The 13496-nt window shown below is 33.4% G+C and overlaps 1 protein-coding gene across 1 annotated transcript; it reads left to right on the forward strand.

Moving 5' to 3' along the window:
- The first annotated feature begins 372 nt into the window (after positions 1-372).
- On the forward strand, positions 373-13023 carry LOC107785669 (homeobox protein knotted-1-like 2). Its single transcript, XM_075251146.1, has 5 exons — positions 373-885; positions 1135-1254; positions 1402-1543; positions 11962-12206; positions 12684-13023. The coding sequence occupies exons 1-5, from the start codon at positions 580-582 to the stop codon at positions 12834-12836; spliced, it is 966 nt and encodes a 321-aa protein (XP_075107247.1). The 5' UTR covers positions 373-579; the 3' UTR covers positions 12837-13023.
- Positions 13024-13496: the final 473 nt, after the last annotated feature.

A 13496-nucleotide genomic window follows, 5' to 3' on the forward strand; every position in this document is an offset into this window, starting at 1 on the left:
TCCGACTACTGTTGTCGGAAAATTAAAAATTAATTTTTTAAAAGTTACGACTACTGTAGTCGGAAGATTGGTCAAACTTTTTTATTGACTTTGTCCCGACTATAGTGGTCGGAAAAATTAATTCCCGATATTTTGCGCCAAATTTTATGACTACTACGGTTGAAATGACAGTCGCCTACAAATTAAAAAAAATATAAAAAAATTAATTATAATTTTTTGACTACTGTAGTCACAAAATTACTAGTAATATGTAGTCAGAAAATAGCATTTTTCTGTACTGAAAGATGGCAGTGCTTCCTTTTCCTGATCATCAGGTGCTGCAGCTATATAACTTTCTCCAGGTAATTCATTTGTTTGTAGGCAAAAGTTTCTCTCTCCATCAAGCATCAGCTCGATCTCCTCCCTTCCGCCTCTCTTTCTCCTTAATATTTACTTCTGAAAGTTTAATTAGGATAGGACCCTTATTGTTTACAACTGTAAAGCAAGAAAGTTAGCTACCCTAAAGATTGTTTGATCTCCTTCTTGATCACAACAACGTAATTAAGAGCATAGTAGGAAATTAACATTAACTGATCATCAATGGAGGAGATGTACGAATTTGGTTATAGCAGTAGTGATGTTTACTCCGTCGACGACCATCTGCAGCCGCCATATTTTGGATCCCCGCCGGCATTTTGCGATGGGCTGGCCCCAATGGGATTTGGATCCGGAAATATGTCGTGGGCGTGTCCAGAAACTTCAGCTGCTAATTTAGTAGTTGATAAAATTGGGACGTCTTCTTCTAATTTACAATTAGAAGATCATCATGAGACGGATATTAGAGCAAAGATCTCTTCTCATCCTTTGTATCCTAAGCTTCTTCGTACTTACATCGACTGCCACAAGGTAAAAAAATTTCAGTCTGGAAACTGTTTAGTAGAAAGAGTAGACCTAGAGAAAAAAAGAAAGAAAGAAAAAAACTTATTTTCTTATGTGTTTGAACACTGCTAGGAACACAATGTTCAGCTATGATTTTAGGGTTTTGGATTGCTATATATGATTCTAGGGTTTAACCAAGAAGACCTTTGGTGTTATCTCTTGTTATCTGACAATTTTTCATCAATATTAATCTTATGGTATGTATAACGTTTGCAGGTAGGAGTGCCATCTGATGAGATTGTTGATATGTTGGACAATATTAATATTGTCCACGAAAATGATCTTTCTAGGAGATCAAATCGACTGAGCGACGATTCTGAGCTGGATGCTTTCATGGTCTCTCTCTTGTTTTCATCTCAATCCTATGAGTAGTATATATATATATATATATATGTATCAAGCTTTCATTCCTAATTGGGGATATGGGATCTCTGTGTGTAGATTTGTTTGTGCTTATATAGTGAATGGTGATATATACTGCAGGGAACTTACTGTAATGTGTTAGCAAAGTTCAAGTCGGATCTTGAAAGGCCTTTCAATGAAGCAACTACTTTTCTTAATGATATTGAAACTCAACTTACCAATCTCTGCGCTGCTCCGGCCACTACAATTAGCAATATCTCAGGTCAGTTTCTCTTTAATTATATTATATATAAACGCCTACGTCTAGCAGCAGTTAATTTGTTAGCTTTAGTTCATCGGCATGTTAGCACATGGATTTACTACATGAAATGAATGCCTTTTAATTTCCTTAATACTCCTGTATGTGAGACACTCTTTCTATTTTGCTCTAGTATCAGTTACTTAGATTTCAGTCATATACACTGACCCTTATTAATCGTCCTGCAAATTAGTTAACCTAATTAATTTTTGAGTTTCTATCATCAGTCATTGCACAATTTTTGGGTGAATTGTGCTCATCCTCCCGACTTGAGGGGTTTAGAGACCAATTAATTTAGCAAAGAAATGCTACCTAAATATAGGTCTCAATCTCTAAATCTTACTACCCCGCATTTAGCAAGACTTCGACATTAAGCTAAAACAGCAAAGGACTAGGTAAACGCTACATTGATGATGAGGGCTCTTTAAATTGATGTCATTTTAATTTCTTAATAGAAATTGTTCTGGTTAGGGTGTGGCATCAAAGGTCGATTGTTCAATTGATGTGTTTTACTTTCTTTTTTAGTTTGTCTAGAAAATATAATTTTTCAGTATTTACTGTTAAGTTTCGAATTCCAACATTCTCTTTTTATCATTAATGACAGAGATATGAGAAACGACGAGATAAAATTTAGAGTCCATTTGGACTAGCTGATTTGAAGTAGTCGATAAGCATTAGGTGCTGAAAATCATTTTCAAGTGCTGAAACTGATTTAATAAATAAGCAGTTACATGTTTGGATACAAGTGTTGAAATTGATAATAAGTTGTTGCAGTATTTGATAAAATAAATGCTTATAAGCTATTTTTCTGTTAGATTCCAGATCGATTCAAATACAAAATATTCTATTTGTCATTTTATTTTAAATACAATTGTGCTTAGATAAGATAATTTTTATGATAAATATAATTTATTTTATGATAAGCATATAATCATAAGTTATAATAATTAATAAATTGACAAAAGTTTCTCAATAAAAAATAAACATAAATAGGACAAAATATTTGAAGAGAAACAAACATTGTCTTCATCACCACAATATTTAGAAAGCAATACAACAAAAAATTTATATGTCCTCATTTATTACATACAGTTCAAAGATTAATACACAATCACATAAATACAAATATGCAAAAAGAATAGAGAATTTGCTTATCTTAAATAGTCAATGAGAATTGCAGACTTGAAAAGAGGTTAGATTATAAAAATACCTGAGGCAGTGAGTATCGATGTAATAGTTTTGCTCTAAAAAGGAATATTTTAATGATAAAATAGTAAAAATCATGGTCAAACTTAAAGTGATTATAAGCTAAAAAATCATAAGTTAGGGGTGACCAGCTTATAGTTTATGGCTTATTTTTGACTTATAAGCACTTTTAATTTTACCAAACGCATAAATAAGCTGAAAAGTACTTATAAACTAATTTGACCAGCTTATAAGCTTAGCCAAACACTTGACATTTTTATATTGTTATACACACATTTAGCTTAAATCACATGATTCAACAATTTTCCTTATATTCTTAAATTTCTTTGCTGAGTCAAACTAAGAGACATAAGATGAAAAACATAGTACTGTATTTTTCTTTGTTTATGGCCCAAATGCTTCTCATTACTACTTTTCTTCTCGGGCTTTCTTGTTGTTTCTAGTAATAATGGTGAAAAGTAAAAAAGAAGAACTGTAAAAAGAAATAAAAAGTGAAATGCAGAACGTCTTCTTTTAGATAGAAAGAACAAACATTCTGAATATTGTACAAAATTCATGACCTTGAATGAGATAACATGTCCAGATTTAAGAGTGCTTTCCACAGTTGCGGGGTGTACGAAAGGCCAAGCTAGCTATGCTAGCTTTTCTTAGTTCTATCCACACTTCCTATTTTCTTGAATTTATCTGCACAAATGGGGTAAATAAAACAACTACTATCTCACGGGTTCTGAGTGACTTGACAATTCCTAGTGCTTTCATGTCTGAAGAAAGAGAGAAATGTACCACGCGTTATTCAGTAGATTCGTCTGAGTTTCTTCCCTTCCCAAGTCCCAACTCCTCTAAACGTTCAATAAAGATTGAGTTCTAAGTTTTATGCACAGATATTGAAAAATACTAGCTAGTAGTAGTATATACTTTTTAAATCAAATGGTTTATTAGATAATTAACATGTAAATTTATTGATAAGTATTAGTTGGGTAATCTGATAAAAATGATAATTAACTTACATGTTATCACACTTCTTTTTATTACATAAGGGCGGGAGGAGGGGGAAACGGGAAGTGCTACGGATGGGTTTGAACTTTGAACCCTCCACTTCAAATGTGAAAGACAGAGAGTTCATCTTCATCCTTAACTCCGCATGTCAAATTCACTAATAGAGTAAAAACAATTACACTGTCGGTATATAATATAACTTAATTATATCCGTAAACGATTTAACTCCTCTCAGAGGGCCCTAGAAAGAAAAGTCACATTCACTTTGTCAAGAGAAAAGTGACGTTGGTTGGAAGGAGTTGTGCAAAGCTTCTAATGCTCATAAAATTAAATAAATAAATCCTAAACTTAATATAGCCTTTTTCTTAACCCTCATCTTAAGTAGTCAGAAGCAGAGGGAATCTTGTTAATTATAGTAAGCATGTGATATTGTGGCAGAAACAAGTACAAGAAAAAGTTAAGCTTCCAATACATCGTCATGGCTTTGCATGATCTTGTCGTCCTTAGACATCCAATAAGTTTCTAGCTTCGATTCATGATTGTCTGTTAATCTCTAGTTTAAGGCTTTATAACTGATATATCTAGCAAAAAGTTGTGGCCGTATGCATAAATATATTCAGTTAGTGCACAAAGAAGTGCTGTTCAATGTCTGATACATTTTGTTTTTTATTTGCGTTTTTCAGTTTTGGTTAATTAGGTGAATGGTTTTACAAATTGTATGGTCTTTTGATTATTTTAAGTTATCATCGTTGCGAAAGCCGAATATATAGAGAGTGATTAAATCACAATTACTATATCTAAACAACAACAACAACAACAACAACAATAACCCAGTATAATCTCATTAGTGGGGTCTCGGAAGGGTAGTGTGTACGCAGACTTTACCCCTACCCTGGGGTAGAGAGACTGTTTCCGATAGACCATCGGCTCCCTCCCTCCAAGGACTCCCCACCTTGCTCTTAGGGTGACTCGAACTCATAACCTCTTGGTTGGAAGTGGAGGGTGCTCACCACTAGAGCAACTACGCACGTTGAAAGGTAGCTAATAAATAGCAAACGAGACAATAATAAAAAGAACACCAGAAATTAATAAGGTTCGGCAAAATTTAATTTTTGCCTACTCCTCGGACACAATCAACTCAAATTTTATTTCACTTCAATCTTACAAGTGAAATATTACAAGAGAGAAAGAAGATTCAAATGTCTTAGAAGATAACAAGGCAAGTAAGAGATATTTACAAATGAATAAAACTCTTGCTATTTATAGAAGAGAAATGGCCTTAATAATGTGATGCAAGATATCATATTAAGTGTGATCATGCAATGTAAATACATGAAAAATGCATCTACCAATTTCTTCCTAAAAGGAGGCTTCAAATGTTCACAGTAGTTCACATTAATTTTTTCAAATTCAACAAATCTCCACCTTGGCAAGATTTCACTTTTTCAATTTTCTCTCAGTGATAAAATTTGATTGTGTCTTCAACTTCAATCTTCAAAGTTCAACAATGTTTATCAAGTTCAAATAATGTTAAAACTTGATCGTAGTCACTACTTTTGTTAGCTTATCAATAGGGTTGTCTGTAGTCCGAATTTTGTGCACCGTGATTTCACCTTCTTCTATAATATCTCGTATAAAGTGATATTGAACATCAATGTGCTTCGTCCTTGCATGATAAACTTGGTTCTTTATTAATTGGATAGTACTCTAACTATCACAAAATAGTGTGATGCTTTCTTGACCAACACCAAGCTCTCTAAGCAACCCTTGAAGCCAAACTTCCTCCTTTACAGCCTCTGTAATTGCCATGTACTCTGCCTCAGTAGTAGACAAAGCAACTGTTGACTGCAAAGTAGACTTTCAACTAACTGGTGCATTTGCAAAAGTGAAAACATAACCAATAGTTGATCTACGCTTGCCCAAATCACCCGCATAATCTGAGTCACAATATCCAACCAGATATTGACTATCTTCCTGCTCAAAAATCAATCCAACATCTACAGTATTACGAATATACCGTAGAATCTATTTCACGGCTTGCCAATGATCCTTTCCTGGATTATGCATATACCTGCTTACAACTCCGATAGCATGTGAAATATCTCGTCTTGTGCAAACCATTACATACATCAAGCTATCAACGACATTCACATATGGTATACTCTTGACATATACTCTCACTCAGCTTCATTCTTAGGCGACATAGCTTTACTAAGCTTAAAGTGAGGAGTAAGAGGAGTGTTAACCGACTTCGTGTTGTTATTCATGCCAAATCGATCGATTACTCTCTTCAAGTATTCTTTCTGAGATAGATAGAGTTTCTTTGAATGTCTATCTCTTTTTATCTCCATGCCAAAAATTTTCTTCGTCTTACCCAAATCCTTCATCTCAAACTCCTTTCTTAGTTGAATCTTCAACTTCTCAATTTCCTCTTGACTTTTGGAATCTATCAACATATCATAAACGTATAGGAGAAGATATATGAAGGATCTTCTTCAAGCTTGAGCAAATATACAAAGTGGTCGTATTTGCTTCTTCTGTACTTCTGCCACAACATAAACTTGTCAAATCGTTTGTGAAGATTGTTTCAATCCGTACAATGAATTTTCAAGTTTGCACACCATATTTTCCTTTCCAACAACCTTGAATCCTTCTGGCTGAGTCATATGGATTTCCTTTTCCAAGTCTCCATGTAAAAATACAGTTTTTACATCTAAGTGATCTAGTTCCAAATTCAACTGTGCTACCAAAGCCAACAAAACTCTAATGGATGAGTGTTTCGTGACTGAAGAAAACACCTCATTATAATCAATTTTCTCCTTTTGAGCATTCCCTTTGGCCACCAATCTTGCTTTGTAGCGAACATCTTCTTGGTTAGAAAATCCTTCTTTCTTTGTAAATACCCATTTTCACCCAATTGATTTCTTGCCCTTTGGGAGATTGGCCAATTTCCATGTGTGATTCTGATGAAGGGACTGCATTTCTTCATTCATGAAAATTATCCATTTATATTCTTCTGAACTTTGGACTGCGTCTTTATAAGTGATAGGAATACCATCAGCTATAATTGAGGTTGCACAAGCCACCGTCTCTATGAGACGAACATGTTTCTTTATTGTTCTTTTTGGCTTGCTGGTTGCTATTGATTCAAGTTGTTGTTGAGGTTCCTGAATTGGATTGTCCCTCTCTGCTAACTCTTCTTCCAAGGAAAAATCTTCTAATGTTTTCTCGTTTTCTCCCTGTGTTGGAAAAATTAAATCTTCTAATGTTTTCTCGTTTTCTCCCTGTGTTGGAAAAATTAATTTTTCCTAAAATTTCACATGCTTTGAAGCACCATCAGTTTGTTTGACATCTTCAATTATTACCTTATCTGTTATGGAAAATTCATCAAAGGTAACATCTCTGCTGAATATAATTTTTCTTATCCCTGGATACCATAAGCGGTATCTTTTTACTCTAGAAGTAATCCCCATAAATATTGATATCTTTTCTCTCGGATCCAATTTGACTCTTTCACATGATAGTATACAGTTAAGTCAAATACATGCAAAAATCTATAATCTTCAGCAGGTTTTCCATACTATTTTTCAAATGGTGTCTTGCCACCAATAGCGGCAAATGGTAGACAATTAATGAGGTGGCATGCATATGTTATTGCCTCAGCTCAAAATTCTTTGCCCAAGCCAATATTGGACAGCATACACCGAACTCTCTCCAGCAAAGTTCGGTTCATACGTTCTTCCACTCCATTCTGTTGTGGTGTATTTTTGACGGTGAAGTGTCTCAAAATGCCATCATCTTTACAATTATTATTGTAAAGATCATTTTTGTATTATCCACTGTTGTCTGTGCGAAGACACTTTATCTTTCTGCCTGTTTGAGTCTCTATCATCGCCTTCCATTTGAGAAATATTCCCAACACCTCATCTTTGATTTTTATCGTATACACCCACACTCTCCGGAAAAAGTCATCAATAAAGGTTATAAAGTAATGTTTCCTACCTAATGAAGGTGTTATGGAAGCACCCCAAATATCAGAGTGAACATAATTCAAAATACCTTTAGTATTATGGATTGTTATTCCAAATTTAACCCTTGTCTGTTTTCCCTTGACACAATACTCACAAAACTCCAAATTGCAAATCTTTACTCCTTTTAACAATTCTTGATCTGATAAAATTTTCAAGGATTTTCCTCGAGCATGTCCCAAGCGCATGTGCCATAGCTTGGTTGCTTCTGCCTTCTTGTCATCACTGGATGCCACTGTTGTTGTCCCAATAACTATACTACCGTAATAGTGGTACATGTTATTATTTCGCCTAATTCCCTTCATTACCACTAGTGCACCGAAGCAAATTCTCATTACCCCATTTTCTGCAACGACTTTGAGCCCCTTTGACTCTAGGGCTCCTACATAAATGAGCTTTTTATTCAATTCAAGTACGTATCGAACATGTGTTAATGTTCTGATCAATCCATTATGGTTCCTTAATCGGATTGAACCAATACCATATGCGGTAAGAGGATTGTTATTTGAGGTGTGAATAACTCCACATTCTCCTTCTTGAAAATCAAAGAACCAGTTCCTGTTGGGACATATATGATAGCTACAAGCTGAATCCATCAGTCGCCATATGTCAGATGGTTTGAATGGCTCAGTTGTAACTAGTGAGAAATCAGAGTCGTCACAATCAGCTACATTTGAATCCATGACAACCTTCACATTGTTAGGTTTGGCCTTATTTTTCAACTTTGGACAGTCTTTCATCCAGTGCCCCCTTCTCGGCAAAAGGCGCATTCATCATTGCTGGGTCTGGATCTTGACTTGGATTTTCCTTTCTTCGTTCTCATATGATTTTGAGAACGACCTCTCACGACCAGTGCTTCTCCTTCTCGACTCTTTTGTTTTTCTCTCTTTCTTTATTCATAGCTGTACAAGGCAGAAATGTCTTCATCCGTCAAAAATTTCAACTACAAATTTTGCATTTGACATAATTCATGTCATAAACGAAGATGCAGACGATGTATTACTGACACCCGATGTGGACTCTTCATTTTTATTATCTCCCATTTTTGCTACAGATACTATTTATTTGCTGATACAGAACACCAAAGTAATTCTTTTCTGATGTGGAAGTTCAGACTATGCTGCAACCACTGAGCATACTCAGATTGAACTTTGGCTCTGATACCAATTGTTACGGAAGCCGAATATATAAAGAGTGATTAAATCACAACAACTATATCTAAAGGTAGCTAATAAATAGTAAACGAGATAATAATAAAAAGAACATCAGAAATTAGCGAGGTTCGGCAAAAAAAAAATTTGTCTACTTTTCGGATAAAATCAACTCAAACCTTATCTCACTCCAATCTTACAAGAGAGAAAGAAGATTCAAGTGCCTTAGGAGATAAGAAGGCAAGTGAGAGTTGTTTACAAATGAACAAAATCGTTGCTATTTATAGAAAGGAAATTGCCTTAATAATGGTATGCATAACATCATATTAAGTGTGATCATGCAATGTAAATGCATGCAAAATGCATCTACCAATTTTTTCCTAAAAGAAGGCTAGTTCTCATTAATGTTGTCAAACTCAACCATCATCCAGTCTAGAAAAGCTTCTATTCCATGTATTGTTGAAGATAAACCTTCAAAGATTATGACACTCTATTTTTATAATACCAACTGCTTAATGTAAAGCTCATATGATGAAACCTCTCTGGTTTCGAAAAAAAGGGGGGATTGCATTCCTTGCATGTAGGATTTCTGCTTCTTTTCCGAATTAGTACTATGTAGGATTTCTACGGTTATATCAACTGTTTTTATCAAAGTAAGAGTTCGAATCAGACTCTCTGCATAATTTTCTTACTTATCTAACACATATACGCCCAAAGAAAATAAAATTGCTTCATATTAAATGGGTTGCTGTTTTCTTCTCTTTTTCCTGTTAAGCTTGCTCTTTTAATTAATTTATTTACATTGCATGTGCTAGTTGAACTTTTTTTCCATGTAATATCTTTAATTTGTGTGTTGCATGCATGCTCAATGTATAAATGGCTTTAAATGATCATTTTTCTTAGGCAATTAGGCAGCTCCAAACATGACAAGAAGTTGAGTACTTTATAACTCCTTTCTATTTTCTACTTTCTTGATAAATAAATTCGTGGTGTCTTTCGTATAAGAACTTGATAATCTAACTTAGTCGGGCCAACAGGTTCAGGAAACCAGATGATTAAAGGAAAAAAAAACTTTATATGACTTACAAGTTTGCTATTTCGAAGTTCGAACAGTGATAAGCCAAAATAATTTAGTGCTCATTGGTCATTACACATGAACTGATGACACAGGTACTGAGCAACAAATGAAAACATCAAAGACCAAAAAAGAAAAAAGTACGTACAAGGAGTGCGTAGAATGCGGGTTATGTTAGAGGAATGGCTGCAACCATGTAGTAGTACAATCTTTTTCCGATTCAATGACTCTGAAACGACATAACGAACCTAGGCCTTTGTATAAAAAGTTGCCCTCTTGTTGTCCTTATATGTTATATATTCTCTTTAGTACTCATAATGAACGTCACAATATGATGGGTTTGTGCAGTTACAAAACCCAAGTGGTCATAATATCAGGAAAATGTCCAAAATTGTCATCATATGCGATACGTTTTGAAATTTAAAAAGAAAATTAAAAAAAAATGAAAATTTTGAACAAATCATAGATAATTGCGTGATATCTTATATGGATAAAATAAATTATTTGTAAATATATATATAGAAAGATCTTTTTTTTACGGACAAAAAAAAATGCTTCACATAATATGGGACAAATGGAGTATTTAAAATTGAGCAATTAAGTAGGCGTTTGGACATAAGAAATGTAAGATTCGAAAAAATGGTAAAAAAAATTTTAAGTGAAAATGATATTTGAAATTTAGAGTTGTGTTTGGACATAAATTTCAGTTTGAGTTCTTTTTGAAGTTTTGTGAATGATTTGAGTGAAAATTTTGAAAAACAACTTTTTGCAGTTTTTAAAATTTTCGAAAATTTCCAAAATGCATCTTCAAGTGAAAATTGAAAATTTTATGAACAAACGCTGATTTCAAAAAAATGAAATTCTTTTGGAAAAATCTTCAACAAAATTTTATGTCCAAACTGGCCCTAAGTCTCGTAATAAGTGGACGACTGTGTGTGTGCAAATTCTTTCGAGAAAAAAGTTCAGATTTACCCCCTTTAACTTTATCTATGGTGTACGAACCGAACCGAAAAATCGTACAAAATCGAAAAGTTAAACAAAACCGATTAAAAAACCCGACTTGGTTTGATTTGATTTGGTTTGGTATTGAGTAAAAAAAACCCTGAATCAACCCGACATATAAATATATAATTTTTATATATACTTTAAGATTTTATATAGAATTTTCTTTAAAAAATGTCTAGAAATATTTGGGATTCTCTTGCGGGATATAAATTTTAATAGAATATGAAGTGCTCCATATTTATTGACCTTAAATAATAGGTTGTATGATCATTTTCTTATTAAGTGTTACAGAAAATGCGTTTATTTCTGTGTTCTTCCATATTCATAACATATATTAAGATCTATTAAAGTCTTATATATTTTTCGAATGTGAAGTGATTATTAATATTTAGGTATCATATTGATTTTTATGTTTAATTACTAGATTCAGTTAACCTGAAAGTGTATATCAACGAAAAAATTAGTAACCTGAAAGTGTACATAGTATGTTTGTCAATTTTTTATATTTTTACTAAATATATATTTACCTATCAAATATTTAACAAAGTAAGATTGAAATAATATTTAAATAACAAAAAATCCGAAAAATCCGACAAAACCGAACCAATCCAAACCGATATAGTTGGTTTGGTTTGATTTTGATAAAAATCTAGCCAAACCCGGTCCATGTACACCCCTAGTTTAAACTTTAAATTATCCTTTTAGATTGGAATTCTCTTAGGATAAGGGCAAAAAACTATGCAAGGGTAAGATTAGACCAAAATTACGCAATTTCTAATAGTAGAGAGGCAAATTTGACTATTTTCCTAATATCAACTATTATCTGTTTTTACATTCCCAGTTGTTACATTGTTTTCGAAGCCATAAGAAAATCTAATTAACTACATTAATTATGATGGGTACTTTAATTTGTTTCAAAAGATGAAGGAGCGGCGGGGTTGGAGGAGGAGGCGGCGGCGGCTGATACAAGCGGTGGTGGTGGAAATACGAATGATATGTGCAGATCTGACAATGAAATTAAGGATAAGTTAAGGCGTAAGTACAGTGGATATATAAGTAGTCTAAAGCAAGAATTTTCCAAGAATAAGAAGGGAAAACTCCCAAGAGAAGCAAGGCAAATCTTGCTTAACTGGTGGACCACTCACTACAAATGGCCTTATCCTACGGTAACCACTTTTCTTTTTCGTGAATAGAGGTTATAGTAATTAAAAAATAGGATAAATTATACTGAACATCTTATAATACTTATGAAAATTAAATACTTACACCCATATATATTATTAAAATCCCACTCAAATATAAAGGTATTATTCCTATTTGTTAAAAGCAAACATTTAAACTCCATTATACATCCCTTATATAATTGTATATTAATCATAGAAAAATTGTTGAAGCAAGGACCTATATATATATATCTCGATAATCGAGTCCAAAACTTTGAAATTTTCAGTAGAAATATCTCGATAGAAAGAAAAAAAAAATTACTTCACAATGAAAACTCACCATCAGTAAAACACATTTGATGTTCATTTGAGATGCTGTACAAATATTTATATGAGTTACAATATTGATAGACGTAAAAAGATATTGTTCTGTCAACAAAAAGATGTGAATAATACTGTTATTAAACTTGGTGAATGCAGGAAGGACAGAAAATATGTCTAGCTGAATCAACAGGTTTAGATCCGAAGCAGATTAACAATTGGTTCATTAATCAGCGAAAACGTCACTGGAAACCTTCAGAAAACATGCAGTATGCTGTTATGGAAAGTATATATGGTCACTTTTCTGAATAATTTAGCTTCGGGGAAATTAATCTCTTTCCCGCAATGTTTCTAATCAGACATTTTTACTTGCTAACAATATAATTCTAATTCAGTTACCATATAATTCTTCCTCTCATAAAGACTTCTAATGTCAGTAGTGTTTCTTGAATGGGCAGCAAACGATTTTTGAATGGTTCACGTCGAAGAGTTTGAAGTTTCTTTCTTTTGATGTCACTCATGATATTTGCAGGAGTATTAAATATCTATTAATAAAGAGCTCTTGAGCCATTTGTATCACACCAACAAAGAGAGAAAAAAAGAGTGAGGTTTCACAGACAGGGTATAAGAAAATAACTTGTGAGAAAATAAAGAGCGGACGATATTAGAGTGAGATGGAAATATCAAAAGAGGGTTATTTCTTTTGAGTGTTGTAGTGGTCTTTGGAGTATTTTACTCGAACATACAAAGTGTAAAATTTCATACTATAATGATATCAATTGCTCGCCTAGGAGCCGTGGTTTTTCCCTTATTTAAAGGGTTTTCCAAGTAAAAATCTTTGTGTCGTTGTCACTCTTTTATTCTTGTTAATTACCGTATCTCGATGCTACGTTATTATTCCGCTTTTATTATTGTGAATATTATTTTTGTCGGGGTTTATTCCCAACAACTGGTATCAGAGCATAGGTTATG

This window comes from Nicotiana tabacum, chromosome 4 (assembly GCF_000715075.1).
Source record: "Nicotiana tabacum cultivar K326 chromosome 4, ASM71507v2, whole genome shotgun sequence".
Lineage (NCBI taxonomy): Eukaryota > Viridiplantae > Streptophyta > Magnoliopsida > Solanales > Solanaceae > Nicotiana > Nicotiana tabacum.

Bases quoted from the DNA above. Each gene is read 5' to 3' on its own strand.
- LOC107785669 (XM_075251146.1), top strand. From the start codon at position 580: ATGGAGGAGATGTACGAATTTGGTTATAGCAGTAGTGATGTTTACTCC. The intron at 886-1,134 runs GTAAAAAAATTT...TAACGTTTGCAG, and splicing joins CTTACATCGACTGCCACAAG to GTAGGAGTGCCATCTGATGA. The intron at 1,544-11,961 runs GTCAGTTTCTCT...TTGTTTCAAAAG, and splicing joins TACAATTAGCAATATCTCAG to ATGAAGGAGCGGCGGGGTTG.